This window comes from Neopsephotus bourkii, unplaced genomic scaffold (genome assembly GCF_033783945.1).
Source record: "Neopsephotus bourkii isolate Nb327-2 ecotype Australia unplaced genomic scaffold, CSIRO-AGI_Nbou_v1 NB_1634, whole genome shotgun sequence".
NCBI lineage: Eukaryota > Metazoa > Chordata > Aves > Psittaciformes > Psittacidae > Neopsephotus > Neopsephotus bourkii.
The window spans coordinates 1,365,322-1,381,113 of NW_026902109.1; the positions used below are offsets into that span (position 1 = coordinate 1,365,322).

General features: G+C 36.8%; 1 protein-coding gene across 13 annotated transcripts in view; it reads right to left on the reverse strand.

The window, feature by feature from the left end:
- PCDH15 (protocadherin related 15) overlaps nucleotides 1-15,792 on the reverse strand; it is a 460,786-nt gene that overhangs the window by 357,715 nt on the left and 87,279 nt on the right. For all 13 annotated transcript variants that reach the window (XM_061373834.1, XM_061373832.1, XM_061373828.1 and 10 more), the window contains one exon: nucleotides 6,425-6,543. In XM_061373834.1, the coding sequence (XP_061229818.1) occupies nucleotides 6,425-6,515 (91 nt within the window). In that variant the 5' untranslated portion in view covers nucleotides 6,516-6,543. The remainder of the gene's footprint in view (nucleotides 1-6,424; nucleotides 6,544-15,792) is intronic.

Genomic DNA, 15,792 nt, shown 5'->3' on the forward strand with positions numbered 1-15,792 from the left:
ACCTTGCACTTGGCATGGTTAAAATTCATGAGGTTGGCATCAGCCCACCTCACAAGCGTGTCAAGGTCCCTCTGGATGGCATTCCTTCCCTCCAGCGTATCAACCGAACCACACAGCTTGGTGTCACCGGCAAGCTTACTGAGGGCGCGCTCAATCCCACTGTCCATGTCAGCGACAAAGATGTTGAACAAGAGCGGTCCCAACACCGATCCCTGAGGGACACCACTCGTTACTGGTCTCCAGGTGGACATTGAGCCATTGACCACAACTCTTTATGTGCGGCCCTCCAGCCAGTTCTTTATCCAACAAGTGGTCCATCCACCAAATTGATGTCTCTCCAATTTAGAGACAAGAATGCCGTGTGGGACAGTCACCCCATCAGTTACACTTTGAAGAACTAAACCCTTTAGAGGAATTAATGGCTGAACTACAATTCAAGGACATCAAGGATAGCTTTCTTGCTCTTTATGTTTACTGCAGAGCCAAGTGCCAGAACTCCCAACCAAAAGCAGCAAGTTTCCATAAAACAGACAAATTACTTCTGTTCTGAAGAACAGAGGTTTTCCAAGGCAGCCCTTAGGCTAGCACCTGTTTGCATTTCTCTTCTTTCATTGGATATGTACAGTATACAGCTCAGGGAATGATAAATGAGCTACATGTATTCAAATATGCATTTTCCTGAGTTAATTTCCTGCCCAACAGTAATATATCAAGGTCTGAAAGCATTTTATTTTTAAAGTAGCCTTTTGAAGTGATTTGTAAGGCCCTTTGGTTATTCAATTTTTGTAACATAGGACTCTGCTAGACTGAATAAAAGACAGTAGCTAATAGAGGAAGCCCCATGCAGCAGAGAAACAGCTGAAGGAGCTTATGCCTGAACAATCCTGGGGGCAAAGTTGTGTTTCTCACCAGAAATGCCTTATTTAAAAAGCAATCTCCCACTCAGGGTAAAGATAAAGACAATTTAAATGGCTATTCCTTACATCCTGATGAAAGAAAGAAAAAAATAACAAAACCCACCAAACCCCCAAACATCTGCTAAATGCTTATGAAGTGAAATAAATATTTGGATAAGATTATCCTTAATTTTATTTCATTTCAGATGACAGCACTAACTATATATGGACTTCATATCAATTAGTTCAACACCTTCTAAGCACTGAAGTTGGCGAGAGAAGTGTTTTTTCCTGCCTGCCCCACATGCCTTGAATAGTCTGAGTCCCAGTTTAAGAATCCAGTGAGGCTACAGTTTCACATTATGGTGAACCTGGAAGCTGCTATTTAGCCCCTCTAGCCTTGGTATCACACTCTCCTGCTGCAGATCTAGCAGTTAAGCTGACATACAGTTGTCAGCTGAGCATACTGAGGCAATGGAAAATAAACCAAATAAGCTCATGTAGTAGTTTAGGTTTGCTTGTTTGGGTCTTTGTTGTTTGGGGGGTGGGGGTGTTGGGTTTTGTTGTTGTTGATTTTTGCGGGTTTTTTCCAGTGTCCAAAAAAAGTCAGGATTAAGTGTTTCCATTCTTTTGATACTGATGCCAAAAATCTTCATGTTGATACAAACGAGGCCTACCTACTTTTAAACCAGCCATCCCCATGCACCCTTCCCTCAGTAGTAGTAGTAAAAACAGTAGCAGGGTGGTATAGTAGATTATTCTTTAGCACAGCCAGGCATCTGGTTGGGCTCATATGGCAAGCTGTTACCTTGGACAGCATCCCACACAGCCAGCTAGCTTTGCTGTAGGTGCTTAGTGCTCAACACAACCTTAATGCATACATCATGATTTGAGGTATTTTTAACACCTAGCAATCACAGTTTTCCACCAATTCCTGCTGAAGCCAGTGACTTCTTCAGTTTCTCCCTGCTATATATTTTATCCCAGATAAGTCTATACTCCCCCCAAAAAACAATTCACCCTTCAAGGTCCTTCTTTAGCTTAAGGACAAAAATCAGTATCTAGTATCTTTTATTTAAACAAAAGGAAACTATATTTGCGTTTTTTCATCCAACTACATTGTAAGTTTAACTGCAATGACAACTGTAACATATTCCTTCGAGCTTCCCAAGTACAAAATTGTCCTGAAAAGACACTCCTGCTAACAAGTCCTATACTCTCAGGGAAGACCCAATTAGTATGTTAGAATTATACAAAAGCCACTGAGCCATCAGTGACAGATACATATTCCCTGGTGGAGATGTCAATGGAGTATCTCTTGTTCAACAGTCTAGATTTGTCAAAAATAGGGAAATGAGTCTGAAACTAGAAGATTAGAAGGTAATGTCATACTACATTGGTGCCCAGTCCAAATTTACCTGTGCATTTGAGGGATAAGAAAAAAAAAAAAGGTAAAAAGAAAAAATCAAAATAGATCATTCCTACTTTTCCATATATTATAACATAAGTACCGCTTCTATACTGAATGGAAATGGAATTCAAGCACCGGCATTTTGGCATTTTTGGATATTACGTGATACAGTGTCCAAATAAAACCATTCTATGATTCTTGTGCATTACAGTATTGTGAGTATTTTCCTTAAAGAGGTCTCACTGTTCAATTCTTACCTGTGTATAAACGAGTCCTGAACTAGCTGAGAAGACACACAGATGGGTGACAGCAACTATGAAATTGTGCAGGGGAAAACATACAGCCTTTGCAAGCTCAACCCTTTCCCTCCTGCCCCTCAAGAACTCCCTAAAACACAATCCAAATTTGCACCTGCATTACAACGTAAGAACCAAAATGGTCTCATCTCCAGGTGTATTAATTGTAGATTTTTGCCAGTATTCTTGTTTTACTGCTAAAAATCTTCAAGTGAAACATAAGAAATTTCCCAGACCTTTTATTCATTTGTGCATAAAAAGGAAAAACAGCTTGAGGGGTTAAAAGCAGCCCCAGAAATGACTACTTAAAAAAAAAAAAAAAAAATCCATCGGGCAACATTATATTAAACAGACCACTATAAACCCATTAAACACTTCTGAAAATTCTTTTAATGGAGTTAATGCAACCTTCATTAGTGGATCTTCAGGTTTGCTTTTGATTTGCTTTTGTTTTTTAAACTGTGATCAGATTTATTTTTGCTTTTCTTTCAAGATTAAAAGAATAAATTACTGGTACCCCCCACTTCACAGCTATATCATACATAGCAGGTACATACTAAGGTTAAATACTAAAGGCTATTAAATCTGTTAGTTATCAAAAGATCATTTTTGCTGGATTGGATTGGTGTGACATGAGCGCACACAGACAGTTTTAAACTTCCCTATTGACCAGAAGATTGCTGCTAAGGTATTTCTTCTAGTCATATGCATGAGTTTGCATCTGAATTTAATAGAAAGGCACTGTAAAAGTAAGAGATTGTAGCTGACCTAATCTCACATATCGCAAGCCTATAGCTGAAATTTCTATTTTACTTAAGCTAAAATATTACTAGGGAAAAAAAAATAACATTCTGTGCAACATTCCTGCTTGAAAAAGAGCCAACTAGGGGTGGCAGAAATCATAAGTCCAGATTTCTTTTTTAAATAGAAAAAACAACCAAAAACACAACCAAAACCCCCTCCAACACATTACCCATCTATGTTTATTCCAGCACACCATATGACTGAGTAAAGGAATAATCAAAGAAATTATTGTAAGAAAACACTGGATGTGTTTTCTTACAATAATTGTACTTACAGTACATTGAGACTAATAGGATAGTTCCCTAATAACAGAATCGTTATTTCATAATTAGGGGGATGGGTTATTGTGATACAAAGGACTACAATAGATACAAAGTATCTGCATGCCATCAATATAGAATTTCCCATAGGAAATGAGTAAGCTGAAATTGCTACCTGAAAAGAGCTGGCTAAAATGGGATGACAAGATTTAGTTCAGATGGGTAATTTGTCTTGAAAGGTGATAAGGGTTCTCTACAAATGAGTAGTAATATGCCTGAAATTTCAGCTCACTGAAAATTCGGAACAAGAAAATCAGGACACAAATTTATTAGTGGAACAAATGGAAAAAATACTTGAGCACAAATTTGAGGTTGTTTTCCACGCCCCTTAGACACCACTGGCAAAAGCACTGCTATGGGGAAAAAGATAAAAATAATTTAAAAAATATCCCTAAAGGCCTACACTTATCAGGTACAAATGGTATAGAAAAAGACAGAACTGTATTACATTACAGCACATCCGCCAGCCACCAATGTACACAATACACTTTACTGAGTAAAATAACCCCAAAAGAAACAGCAAACCACAGCTGGCATCATAAAGAACTGTTAGGCTATCACTTGGACATAAAATACAAACGTCAGCAACCACTTTAAAGAGAAAAATTTATCTAAAAAAGGGACATAGCAAGACTACCTGGATTACGAGGGGAAAGAGAACATACATTGCAACGATATCCTACAGAAACCTGTTTAGTAAGCAAAACACAAAAGGGCGAATTACTGGTCTAAATGTTTCTTTGGATAGAAAGCAGAAACACCAGTGATGGAAACACATTACCTGAACTTAAAGACTACACAGGCACTACCAGCTAGCCATGAATAAATTGTCTCATTTCTACAAGACAAGGGTATTGAGCCAAATAAGCAAATGAGATTCTGGAGAAGCTTTGCAATAAGTATAGGAAGAAAGCAGCTTGACCATATCCAAGGCAGTCCTTGAGAAAGTTTTTAAGGGTGCTTTGTAACATCATTAATTGCTGTGGCTGGGGAAGATTTGATGACTCAGGAGGTCAAGCAAAAACATCTGAAATAGGGAAAGTATGAGCTAATGGACCAAAATGCAGTAAGAGAGGCATGCAACTAACTATGCACAGTTACAACCACAAAAAACAGATCATTTGCATGCTAGATGCAAAGAAATAGGTTATAATTTCTGCTGCAATTGATTTTTTCTGATTGTATTCAAGATTGTTCTACTGTTGAAATAACTACACTGTTTTAAATTGCAATTACTAAAAGAATTGCATCTTTCCTATACTTCAGATTACAAATTTTATTGCAAATTAAAACAACTCTACTAGTCCCAGACATGGCAAAGTACGTCTCTTCAATGATCTAAGTTCAGAATATAGTATTATATTCAGCTGCAAGAAACATATTTCAAACTAATCATTTATATAAGCATTGCCTTCTTATCTGGGTGGCATCTGTTGAGCAACCAGTACCCCACCCTGATCTAAAATAATTTCTGTATAATCTTTTCTTATTAGAGCATTATTGAATTTGAAGTACTCTTAGCTGAATCAGGTCATTCTTCAAGTTTGCATTGGGGTGTTGCACACTGCTCAAGCAACAGTATTTCTGAACTTTTTCCCCTCAGTAAAGTAACAATACTTTTGACTATATGCATCAAATTTATATTCATTGAAAAGTAAGGCTCCTCTCTTCAGAATGTATGAAAAAAACATTATCATTAAGAACAATTGCATGTTTGTGTTCTCTGCTAAACAAAATGCTATGAGTCAGGACGCCGCAAAACCCAGGAGAAATATCATGATGTGACCATGCTGGCATGGATCCTTTTAAACTCCTCTGAAACACTGGCTTAGACAGAAAATGGGAAATTTCAAGAAGCTAAGTTAAGGCACTAAAAGAAAGTTGGTAAAACCCTGATACTGTCTGTACACTGTCTCCAAAGTTGTGGATATGTCGAGTAGATATAATGCTAAGTCATCCAGAAGTTTACATCTGATTTTAAAACAATATATATTTTCAGGTCTTCCCTGTTTTCTAGCGACACAAGTGAGTTTTACTGAAGTTTTCATAGAATTGTCGGAAGCATTCAGCATAAGAAGCAAATAAAAAGCCAAACTGGTAGACGACAATTAAAACAACAACAACAACAACAACAAAAAAAACACAACCCAAAACAAACCAAAAAAAACCACAAAACCAAACAGACAATTGGCAGAACATATTTCTAGTATCTCTTCATTAAATCTAACAAAGATGCTGTGAGAAAGAACATGAGCTACTGGTGCCATGTTCAGGATTTCTGAAGTATTGTTTCTCTAGAAGACCCTCATTGTGGATCTTTTCTCAAGTCTTTGGTCAGGCATGTATACAGCCTTGTATCTCAAACTCCTGTTCTGAGCTGTGTAGCCATCAATTTACAAATAAAGGTAAAGTATTTGTTCAATGAACAAGAGGAAACAAATTTTAATGCTAGAGTACAATACTAACTAGTCACAGCCTAAGATCTTATCTTGCCTGGTAAATCAACAGTTTCATAAAATATAATCATTGGAAGATGCTTAAAAATCATGAAACATACCCAGATCGATTTTTATTGTAACTTGCCTTTCTACAAGTATCAAATTACTTTTTAAAGTTATGATTAGCAGGGAAGATGGGGGGAAGGGCACAAAGTAATTAAAATGAAATCACAGAATCATCCCATAGCAAAAGCCTTACCTTCATCATTCTGGGCCAAACAACATGCTAGGGTAGTAGTAACTGCAATCCCTACAGCTAACCATTTCCAGAGACAAAATCGATGTAACATTTTTTGTCAAACTTCACTCAAGGCAGACCTGAAAAATAAAGATTTGACACATGCATTAGTCAACCAAATTACAGAAAGGTGAGTGATTACAAACTATTCCACAGGTAACTATGTATCTGTAACTATGTAGGGTATAAATACAGTCTATGAGTGCAACATTGTTTCTATTAAAACAAGTTAGGTTAATCCCATTGGCATCAATATATAAACATGTACTCATTAATCTGATAATCACGTATGCATAGGCCTCCAAGTAAAGAAAATGTAAGTTTCTTGCTTACATCAGGTCTAATTTCCATAATTTCCATACAGTATATCCATCCTGTTTCAGCCTTATGCTTTAAAGCATTTTAGAGAAGTGACAGTATCAGACAAATTCCACTTATTAACACTAGTGTTCAACTGCAGAAGTCAGGAGGGACCAAGTATTCAAAGACATCAGCCATCAGAAAAACATGAGTGAACGCCATAAATGGCTTTCTTTAATGAGACAGACTGTTGGTTCATGCCCAGCAAAGGGGGAAAAAACCAAACAAAACATATGTACAAAAAAGAAAAAAAAGCCAACCCAAAACAAAACACATGTACAAAAAAGAAAAAAAAGCCAACCCAACCAAACAACCATACACCAGGAGAATAAACTGGCCAAGACAGTTCTGGATGAACTCCAGAGCATGTTTAGAGTGAGTAATACTAGAAAGTTATCTAAAGCTCTGGTTTATGGCTTTAATACATAGAATCAGCATATTTCTGCAGCCCAGAAGTGAATTATCTAAAAATATTCCTTCACTTTTAAAAACACTGTGATAAATACAATGAACTTCCTAGCAACAGAAGCATGAAATGGAGAGAGACTTTCAGCATTATAAAAACAAGGTATTGTATAAAAAGGGTTTAAGAGCTGTCAATTTTCCCAAGCAAAGCACTTGACTCAGATTTCACTGCCACTTTCTGCTTATAACTTTCTATCATGGCTACAAAACTGCTGCATTTCATTCCAAGTCAAACAAATAGACTATTACCCCCTACTTAACAATCTTAACAGAAAAAAAAAATCTACTTAGGACATAAAAAACATCCTTTTAGATCACTCTCAACAGTTATCCAAGCTACAAGGAAGCAGGGCTTCCACTAACAGAAATAGGTAATAGTTTCACCAAGGACTGGAGTACTGGACAAGCCAAGAATTTCTCTAAGGTATGAATTTATTCCAACTCAAGCAATCAAACATTTTGGTTAATATGAAGCAAATAGAGCTATGATATAAAATGTTCTTCTAAGAAAAACAAACAAAAACAACCCAAGAACAAAAAAAAACAAACCCACAAATAAACAAACCCAAAGCAAAACAAAAAAAGCCCTAAAAACAACCATAAAAAAGGTCAAAACGAATGCATGTCTAAAGTTTTGGTGGGAAAATAGGTATTCTGTTTGCTTTTAGTTTTGTTTTCAAATAGATGAGGAAAGAAAGCAATGAAATTTAATAAACCAGACTGAATGGTCCATATTTATAGAAATATGTAAAGTTGCCAGGTGATCAATCCTGTATATATTTAGCCTTCTTCCAGGGCAACTAACATAGGTAGGATCTATTAGGCTCCCTTACACAGCAAGCAGAGCTTTTTTTCTCTTTGCAAAAGTTATGGATCACAGTTGACTTTTTGCCTTCCAGCTGTTAATACCAACATTCACTACTTCGAACAATGCTGTAAAAATAAAGGGGAGCAGAAAACCCATTTAAAATCCTACACCTGCTCTATTTCTCATTCGGGGTTAAGGATGAAGAGAGGCCTTTCCAGTCTTCATTCAAGAAGGACTCTTCCCACCCTGTTCAGCAGCAGTACAATACTGCAGGCAGTTAGCTACAACAGGGAGCAATTTCAGGAAGAATTTAAACATTATACATCAAACAATGAGGAAGGTTGTGTCTAATGGAAGCAGCAGTGCAGATCTCATGGGATGGTTCATTTTCATTTCAGGTAAACAAATATCAATCTTGACAAAACAGCTCAAGGTTACAGGAATTAATGAATACAAGCCATGCAATAGTATCTATGGACCATACTAAAGCACCCACTTTCCTCCTCTTTCCTTTTTCTTTTCTACAGGCACTTCTACAACATTTTCTGCCTCTAACTCCTGCAGAGGCAGCTCGAATGAGAATTTCAGGCTCTTCCTAAAGAGGGGATGAGGGGATGATCCACATGAGGGGATCACAATGGTTAACAAAGATCCCACTACCCATAAGAAAAAAAGTATTTAAAAGCTTGACACACAGCTATGAAAAGGAAGCTTCAAGCTCATCAAGTATGTTACCTATAAAGAGCAGTTAGCTCTTTCTTGAGGAGAGCTAAAAGAACAAAAATTCCTTCCTTAAGGAACCTACTCAGGAAGTTTTCCAGTGTTGCTCAAAAGTGGCTTTTTCCTCCCTCCTAATTACCAAAATGCTAATTTGATTACTGTCACCTAAATTTCCACTTAGCCTATTCAGAAGTCATTCTCGATTTTGCTAAGACACCTTCAAAGAAGGGAAACTGCTTACACCATAACACATTCTAGTTGATGACTTCTAAATAAAAGTCTGAGTGTCTCCACATTGCCCAAATAGACTCAAATGAATCCAGTGCCACCACTGGACTTTCTGGGAACTTTTGAGGTGTGAACTTTTCAGTATTTCACCATTCTTTCCTCCCACACTAAGAGGAGATCCTTAAAGAATTTTACTTGATCAGTTTTTCAGTTTATGCAAACAATGTTATTACATTAGGGGGCATTTGCTGTCAAGTGCTTGCAACCTTTTGCCCATAAAAAAAAAAACGAAAAAAAAAAAAACAAAACAGAAACAAGCAGTTTCAGGAGACTATCTTAGTTTCTTCACCGTCTGCAGGTTATTTGGGTTATAAGAGCTAGAAAAAAAAAGCACAGAGGCCTCTGATATTTTATTTTACAACTTGGAAAAAAAATAAAATCCAGCTCTCCAATCATGATGTTCTAATTTAGAAAGTTATTCAGAGCTCAGCTGACATCCTTGAGTTAAGTCTACTCTGAAGAGATTTTAGGACAGAATCTTGGCAGATTTACATTTTGACATAATGTCAAGCTAACCATGAAGATAGCAACACTGCTGCTCTAAGAATATAATCTCTATATGCAACTGTACTACAACAGAATAAAAACTGCCCCCCTCTTTTTTCTCCAACTTGTGCCAGTAAAAACTGGTATGAAGTGTGGAAAACAAGAATATTCTTGAGTTCAACAGTTCTTGAGTTTCTACTAACTCAGAAATGGCTCATAACAAACTGCAAGTTACTATGAAGTCCCTAAAGGTAAAATTTTAAATGACAAATGGAAAAAACCCTTGCCCATGGCAGAGGGTTTGGAACCAGATGACCTAAAAGTCTTTTCCAACCCAAACCATTCTATTATTCTATTAAAGTTTAAGGGATTTTCACTTCCTGACAAAGGAAAGAAGTTTAATAATGTTCTCTCCAGAGCGTTCCCTCTTTGACTATACAGCTGCAATGAGAAACAAAATGTTAAGCACAGAATTTGCCAGAGTGGAGGCAGCAGCTGATCACTGATCACAGCAAACTTGTGTAATCACACTCTAAGGAGCAATCATGACTCCTCATCTCACTTCTGGCCTTGCTTTTTTTATTTTCCCCTCTTGCCAGTGTAGCTACCAAATCGGCCAAACCACCAACTAGTTATGTATAAAATAGGCACTTCAACAAAATTTTAGAGGGGATAAAAATGAATTAACCACTCCCCCCCAAATATCAAATACGAGTTACTACATCCAAGCACACTGAATATATTTAAGACCCAATGATATTACAGTAATGTTAAATACTTAACTTTAAGATCAGCACTTAAAGTACTTAAAACACTGCATTCATTTGAAGATGGGGGGAGCAGAAAACATGGGCTCAGTCAAAATAAATTGTCATGCATGGTCAGGGCAAAAAATATTCTTAAATACCTATATAAATTTGTTCTTGTTATGGAAATAAACTTTATGTTAAAAGGGTTTCTTTAAATGGGTCAATGCTAACACAGTCTAATGCCACTTGAATGGATCTGATCCTTTATAAAAGTTAACCTTTCCGAGAAAGATAGGCAAGGAAGGAAAAACCAAAGTCACTGACATGGTTAGGAGGTAACAAAGAATCACAGAATACTTAGGGTTGGAATGAAAAAAAAGCAGTGTACAAATACCCAAACCCTTGCACACGTGGTATCTGATAAACGCCTAACCCAAAACTAGAGCTTAAATTACAGCAGAACATAGTGCTTCAGTAAACACTTGAAAGAATTTGACTTGGAAAAATTCTAGATTTTTGTATTGAGGTTGCCGCAAGCTAGCGGCCATTGGTTTATTCAGAACAGAACTGACCTATACACACACCTGATTTTATATGAAATGTGGAATATAGCAGTGCCACACCATATAAACAGTCACATAGCAAAATCTTCTTTAGTGTTCTCTTACCATTAGCAGCAATCTGAAAACAACTCTGAGACAAACACTCTATCAGTACTTCAAATACATTGCTATGAACAGAAAGTGTATACTTAAACCATTAAGTACACATTAATTCAGCAGACATGTAAATATTTGCCATTTATTATACATGTCAAAAACAATAGCTCCTGTGAAACTGCATGATTGAATGAATAACAACACAGCCTTTTAAAAAAAACTATTAAATACCCATTTGTATGTATGCTATTAATTTACGCAACCAGCCAGAATTACTTCATGCATCAGAAACTACACATTTTGCTTAGTGGTGTTGCTCTTTCTTTATATATTGCAATTGTAATAAATCCTTAAGAGTGTACATATCTTTAAAAGTGTATGTAACTAAATTGTTTAAACACAGGAAAAATGATAGTAGATAGTTCTTTTATAGGGCTTATCTCCATTATTACTGATTAGATTAACTCCTTAAAATATTATAGACACAAAGCCAGAGAGTCTCTGGACTGCAAATACATATTCTACAGAAATGGTGCCATAATAAAACAGAAATGCCAGTACAACCATATAAAAAAACCCACCCTCTTACAGAAGCCAAAAAGAAGATGAATTTGCTTTACCACCTAACAAGTATTTCTGGCTTGGCTAAAGCTACAGTCCATTAAGCTATACGTCCCAAACATTTTATTTTTGTTGCTGAAGCAATTATGTTGAATTATAAGCTTCAGAAAAAAACTTATATAATATTATTTAAACACAAGAACAGACCAAAAAAAACCCAAAACAACCCTCTGGTTTGTCTCAACACGACTATTAACTAATGTCACTTCATACAGTAGGGCAGCTATATCTGCCTTAACATCTGGTGTGCATACAGCAGAAGTCAGCGCTGGCACCTGACATCCACACTAAGTATTGCAGCGAGTTTTTGCATCTAATTAGCTGGGTCCTGAGCCCACATTGCTGGTGGAGCTCATCAGCTGGAAAGCTACAGTGCTGGAAACCGCCCTTACTTTGTTAACTGGAAAAATGACTTAGGAAAAAAATTAAAAAACTTAAACTTGAAAAAACTTAACTGCTTAAATGGAGAAAAAAAAAATATATATATATATATAAAGTCTCCACCTCTTGAGCTCAAGGACTGTTCCAGCTATTTCAGAGCATGCTGGAAAGCTAAATCACAGCCCACACAGAACTTTTGAGGCAGCTCCTGAGCCCACCTCCTAGAAACTTCTAAAGACCAAGCACCAGTGAAGGAGGACCTTACCTTTGAATTAAAGCCATGTAAGGTATTTCTGGCTCTAATTCAGAAGCAAGTTCAAATACCTCCATTTACTGAAGTCAAATATCTGTTTAAATCCATTCCTGAAGAGTAATTCAAGCATAAGCAAATATTTGGCTGAACTGGGATTATAGCGAATAATTTGCACTGTAAATACAATCCTTTTTCCAATTTCGGATGTTCCACAACCAGAAGACTACCATTTTACTCACATTGCTTAAGCACTTTATATGTAAATATTTCAGCATATTCAGACTCCTGAATTTAACCAATCCCTAGCACAACTGGCATGTATTTTGTTACTATCCTTGGATAAAACTTTCAGTAATATGAAGATTTTTTAAGATCAAGTTTCAAGATCAAACATGCTCACAACTCCATTCCTTTTTCACAACTGCTGGATCCATTCTAATGGATCTATTCCACATAAAAATACATTTTAAAAATAGAGTAACACTGATGCTTCATTTGTGGCTCTTCTGCTGTTTGGTGGTTACCAGAGTCTTGAGTTTTTAGCCTTACTTGGAGAGAGCATTTTTAGAAAGCAAATACACAAGTACTTAAGAAAAATCTGATGGCAATTTATAAGAACATCTGAAAATATTTCCAATTGTGAGTTAAAATGCCTCAGTATATTCCCAGTATCTACATTCCAATCATTCATACATTCCTCCTTGCCCGTAGTCTTCTAAGGATCACTAGTTTTAATTATTTCCTTAACCCATTCTTTAGATGTATTACTTTCTGTCTTTCTTACATAAATGACCACTTTTCTATGAGATGCGTAGCCACTGCCACAACAAGGTATTTCAAAGCTAAAGTAAAGCACGAGTGAGTTACTTGCCTCTGCATTAGCTCAAAAATACATGAAAAATTCAGTGAAAGCACTTCATCTAGGTTAAGTGCTCCTGTGCCTAGATGTGAAAGATGCAACTTAAGGGTTAACAATTGAAGAGTCAGTTGTGCTTTAATCTAGAAATTCCTGTTCATTTCAATACTTTACCTCAAAAAAAGCATCTGCTATTTCCTACACTCCATTTATTATAAAGTTATTTATTTTCCATCTCTATGTAGCAATGGTAGCCAATGTGTATACGGCCTGATTCACAGCAGGTGACATTTTGAGAGTTCTTTTCCAATCACCCAGCCAGCAGTACATACTATAAATGCACTATATTAACACTTGATGCAGCATGCTGCTAATTTCCACAGAAAGAGAGAAGACTGTTAAGTATATGTAGGCTTGTGTAGATAAATGTCAACTATACTACCAAAAATAGAAAAAAAGCTTTTATAGAATAACTGAGGTGGAGATGGAGAAGGACTGTTTTTCCTGCGGCCATCACTACTTGCAACTGCTTGATTTATTTTCTGTATTTTTAAAAAGTACTCCAACTATTAGATGGATTAACAGTATTGCAGCCTCATAACTGTGGGTGTGTAAACAAGGTAGCTAATTTATATCTGTCTACACATCCAGTGTTTTAACACATTACATACTCAGGTTTCCAAACCCTCTGCATGGAATTAACCTATACAGCATTTTATTCAAAGAAGGCTTCGAGTGCTTAATCAAAAGAAGTTTGTAAGTTTGGACTGCATCATACTGCATGAAACTCTTGCCTAGCAGACACTGGCTGTAGAAACAGGAGAGGGAAAAGATATCCTAAAACCCCTTATACAAGTGCCATATTAGTCAGAAATAAAGTTAGTACTTTGATGTATTTACAGAAAAGGAAATCAGACATTTTCTTCAAGGAAGATCTTGGCATCACTGCAGTAGAAAACAAGCTGGTTTTTTAAATCTCAAATACTTTCAAAGTTCAGGTTTTTCCCAGCTCCCACTCAAGTTCTCAACAGGCCATTCTCATAGGAGCAAAATACACGGATTACAAGGAGGAAAGGAGGAAGAAAAAGTGTACTCAGACACACAACTTTTAGCCTGTGCCACTGGAAAGCTAAATGAGTATTACTGCCCTCAGGTTGAGGAATTGGGCTTTGGCCAGGAGAGCAGTGCTGTCCTGAATGGCAGCAAACAGCAAAAAAAGCTAAAAAAAGTGAGGATGGAAGGCAGCCACTGCTCTGACACTGGTTGGGGGCAGTAGGGGTATGCCACTGCCTAGGTTGAAAAAGAACCTTCCAGTCTCCAGCTGCAGCTACTGTCACACAACATACCAAGCCCTCATAAGAATCATACAAGTAGTTGTATGCAAAACAGATTTTAGGGTACTATACAGTGCCCTTTAAAAAAGATGACCCAGTTAAATCACTGAGCACCATCAGAAGAATTGAATTTCTGGGTCTAGATTATCTGTTCATCTTTCCCAAGATGACCAATTATTTAAAGATTATCCAATTTTTAAATACCAATGTTCAAGTTAAAAATATCCAGATCTATCCAGATCTATCCTTCAACTTTCCCATACCTGCTTCCTGCTAGCCCAGGCAGACACCACCATAGCTGTGAGTCCCTGATGCCAAAAACTATTCTGCTAAGAGTCCCCCTGTGTGTTCCTTGTAGAAAACCAGTAACTGTCTCAACACCTTAAGGCTTAAAAACTGACTTACATTTTGGCAATGGATATGTCCCAAACTATCTTAAGTGAATTTATTTTACCAAAGAAAATTACATTCAAGTAGAATTTACATGCTGCAGTTTCTCTTCTCTGAGAGAATTTTTATTTAAATTTTGTAGAATAAATACATCAAACTTGTCAAAGCTAAATCTTGCCTTTCTAGATAATGAGTGTTTCTACTTACCTGTCAGTCATCACACTTCAAAAGTAGTGTTAAACACATCCTGGAGTAATTACAGGTTTATTAGCTTTGTTAAAATAGTTCAACGCAACATTTCATAATTCACATGCATACGCATAAATATACACATGTGAAGGCACACACACTTAGCAGACGTTTTACTCAGCTACTTCTATGTCAAGTTGACGAGTATGTTATTCACATTATTGGGCCAGAATCTTTAAAAATAGTCCTAGCTTTTGAAGTTAGGGCAGCTTACAAATAGTAAAGCTGATTAAATCAAATAGTTGCCTGAGCTGTATGTCTCCATCTCAAGTTACAGACTAAGTAATGAAAGTTTAGAAGGTTTAGAGGTTTCTGTTGTAACTTGTTTCTCTGGAAATTAAACTTTTCACTTAATGCTCTGAAGTGGCTTCTTTTTAAACTATGTGTAATTACTATTTATAACAAATTTTAATAAAGGAATCTCACCAAGATGAATCTTTGAGAGTTATCTGCAGTCCCATTTCTAATGCTACTCCAAACAATCATGCTCCTAAACAGAACCCTGGGGTGACAGCACGGCTCAACATGCTGCCTCACACTAAAAGTTGCTTAACATGTAATCACAGAGAGTAAAACCAAAGTCCTCCACTGCTGCTGCCTGCTGCAGTAACTCCATCCCTTCTTATATTGGTGAGCAGGGCTCTCAGCTACATACTCTCCTGCCTGAGACATAGAATCACAGAATAGTTAGGGTTGGAAAGGACCTCAAG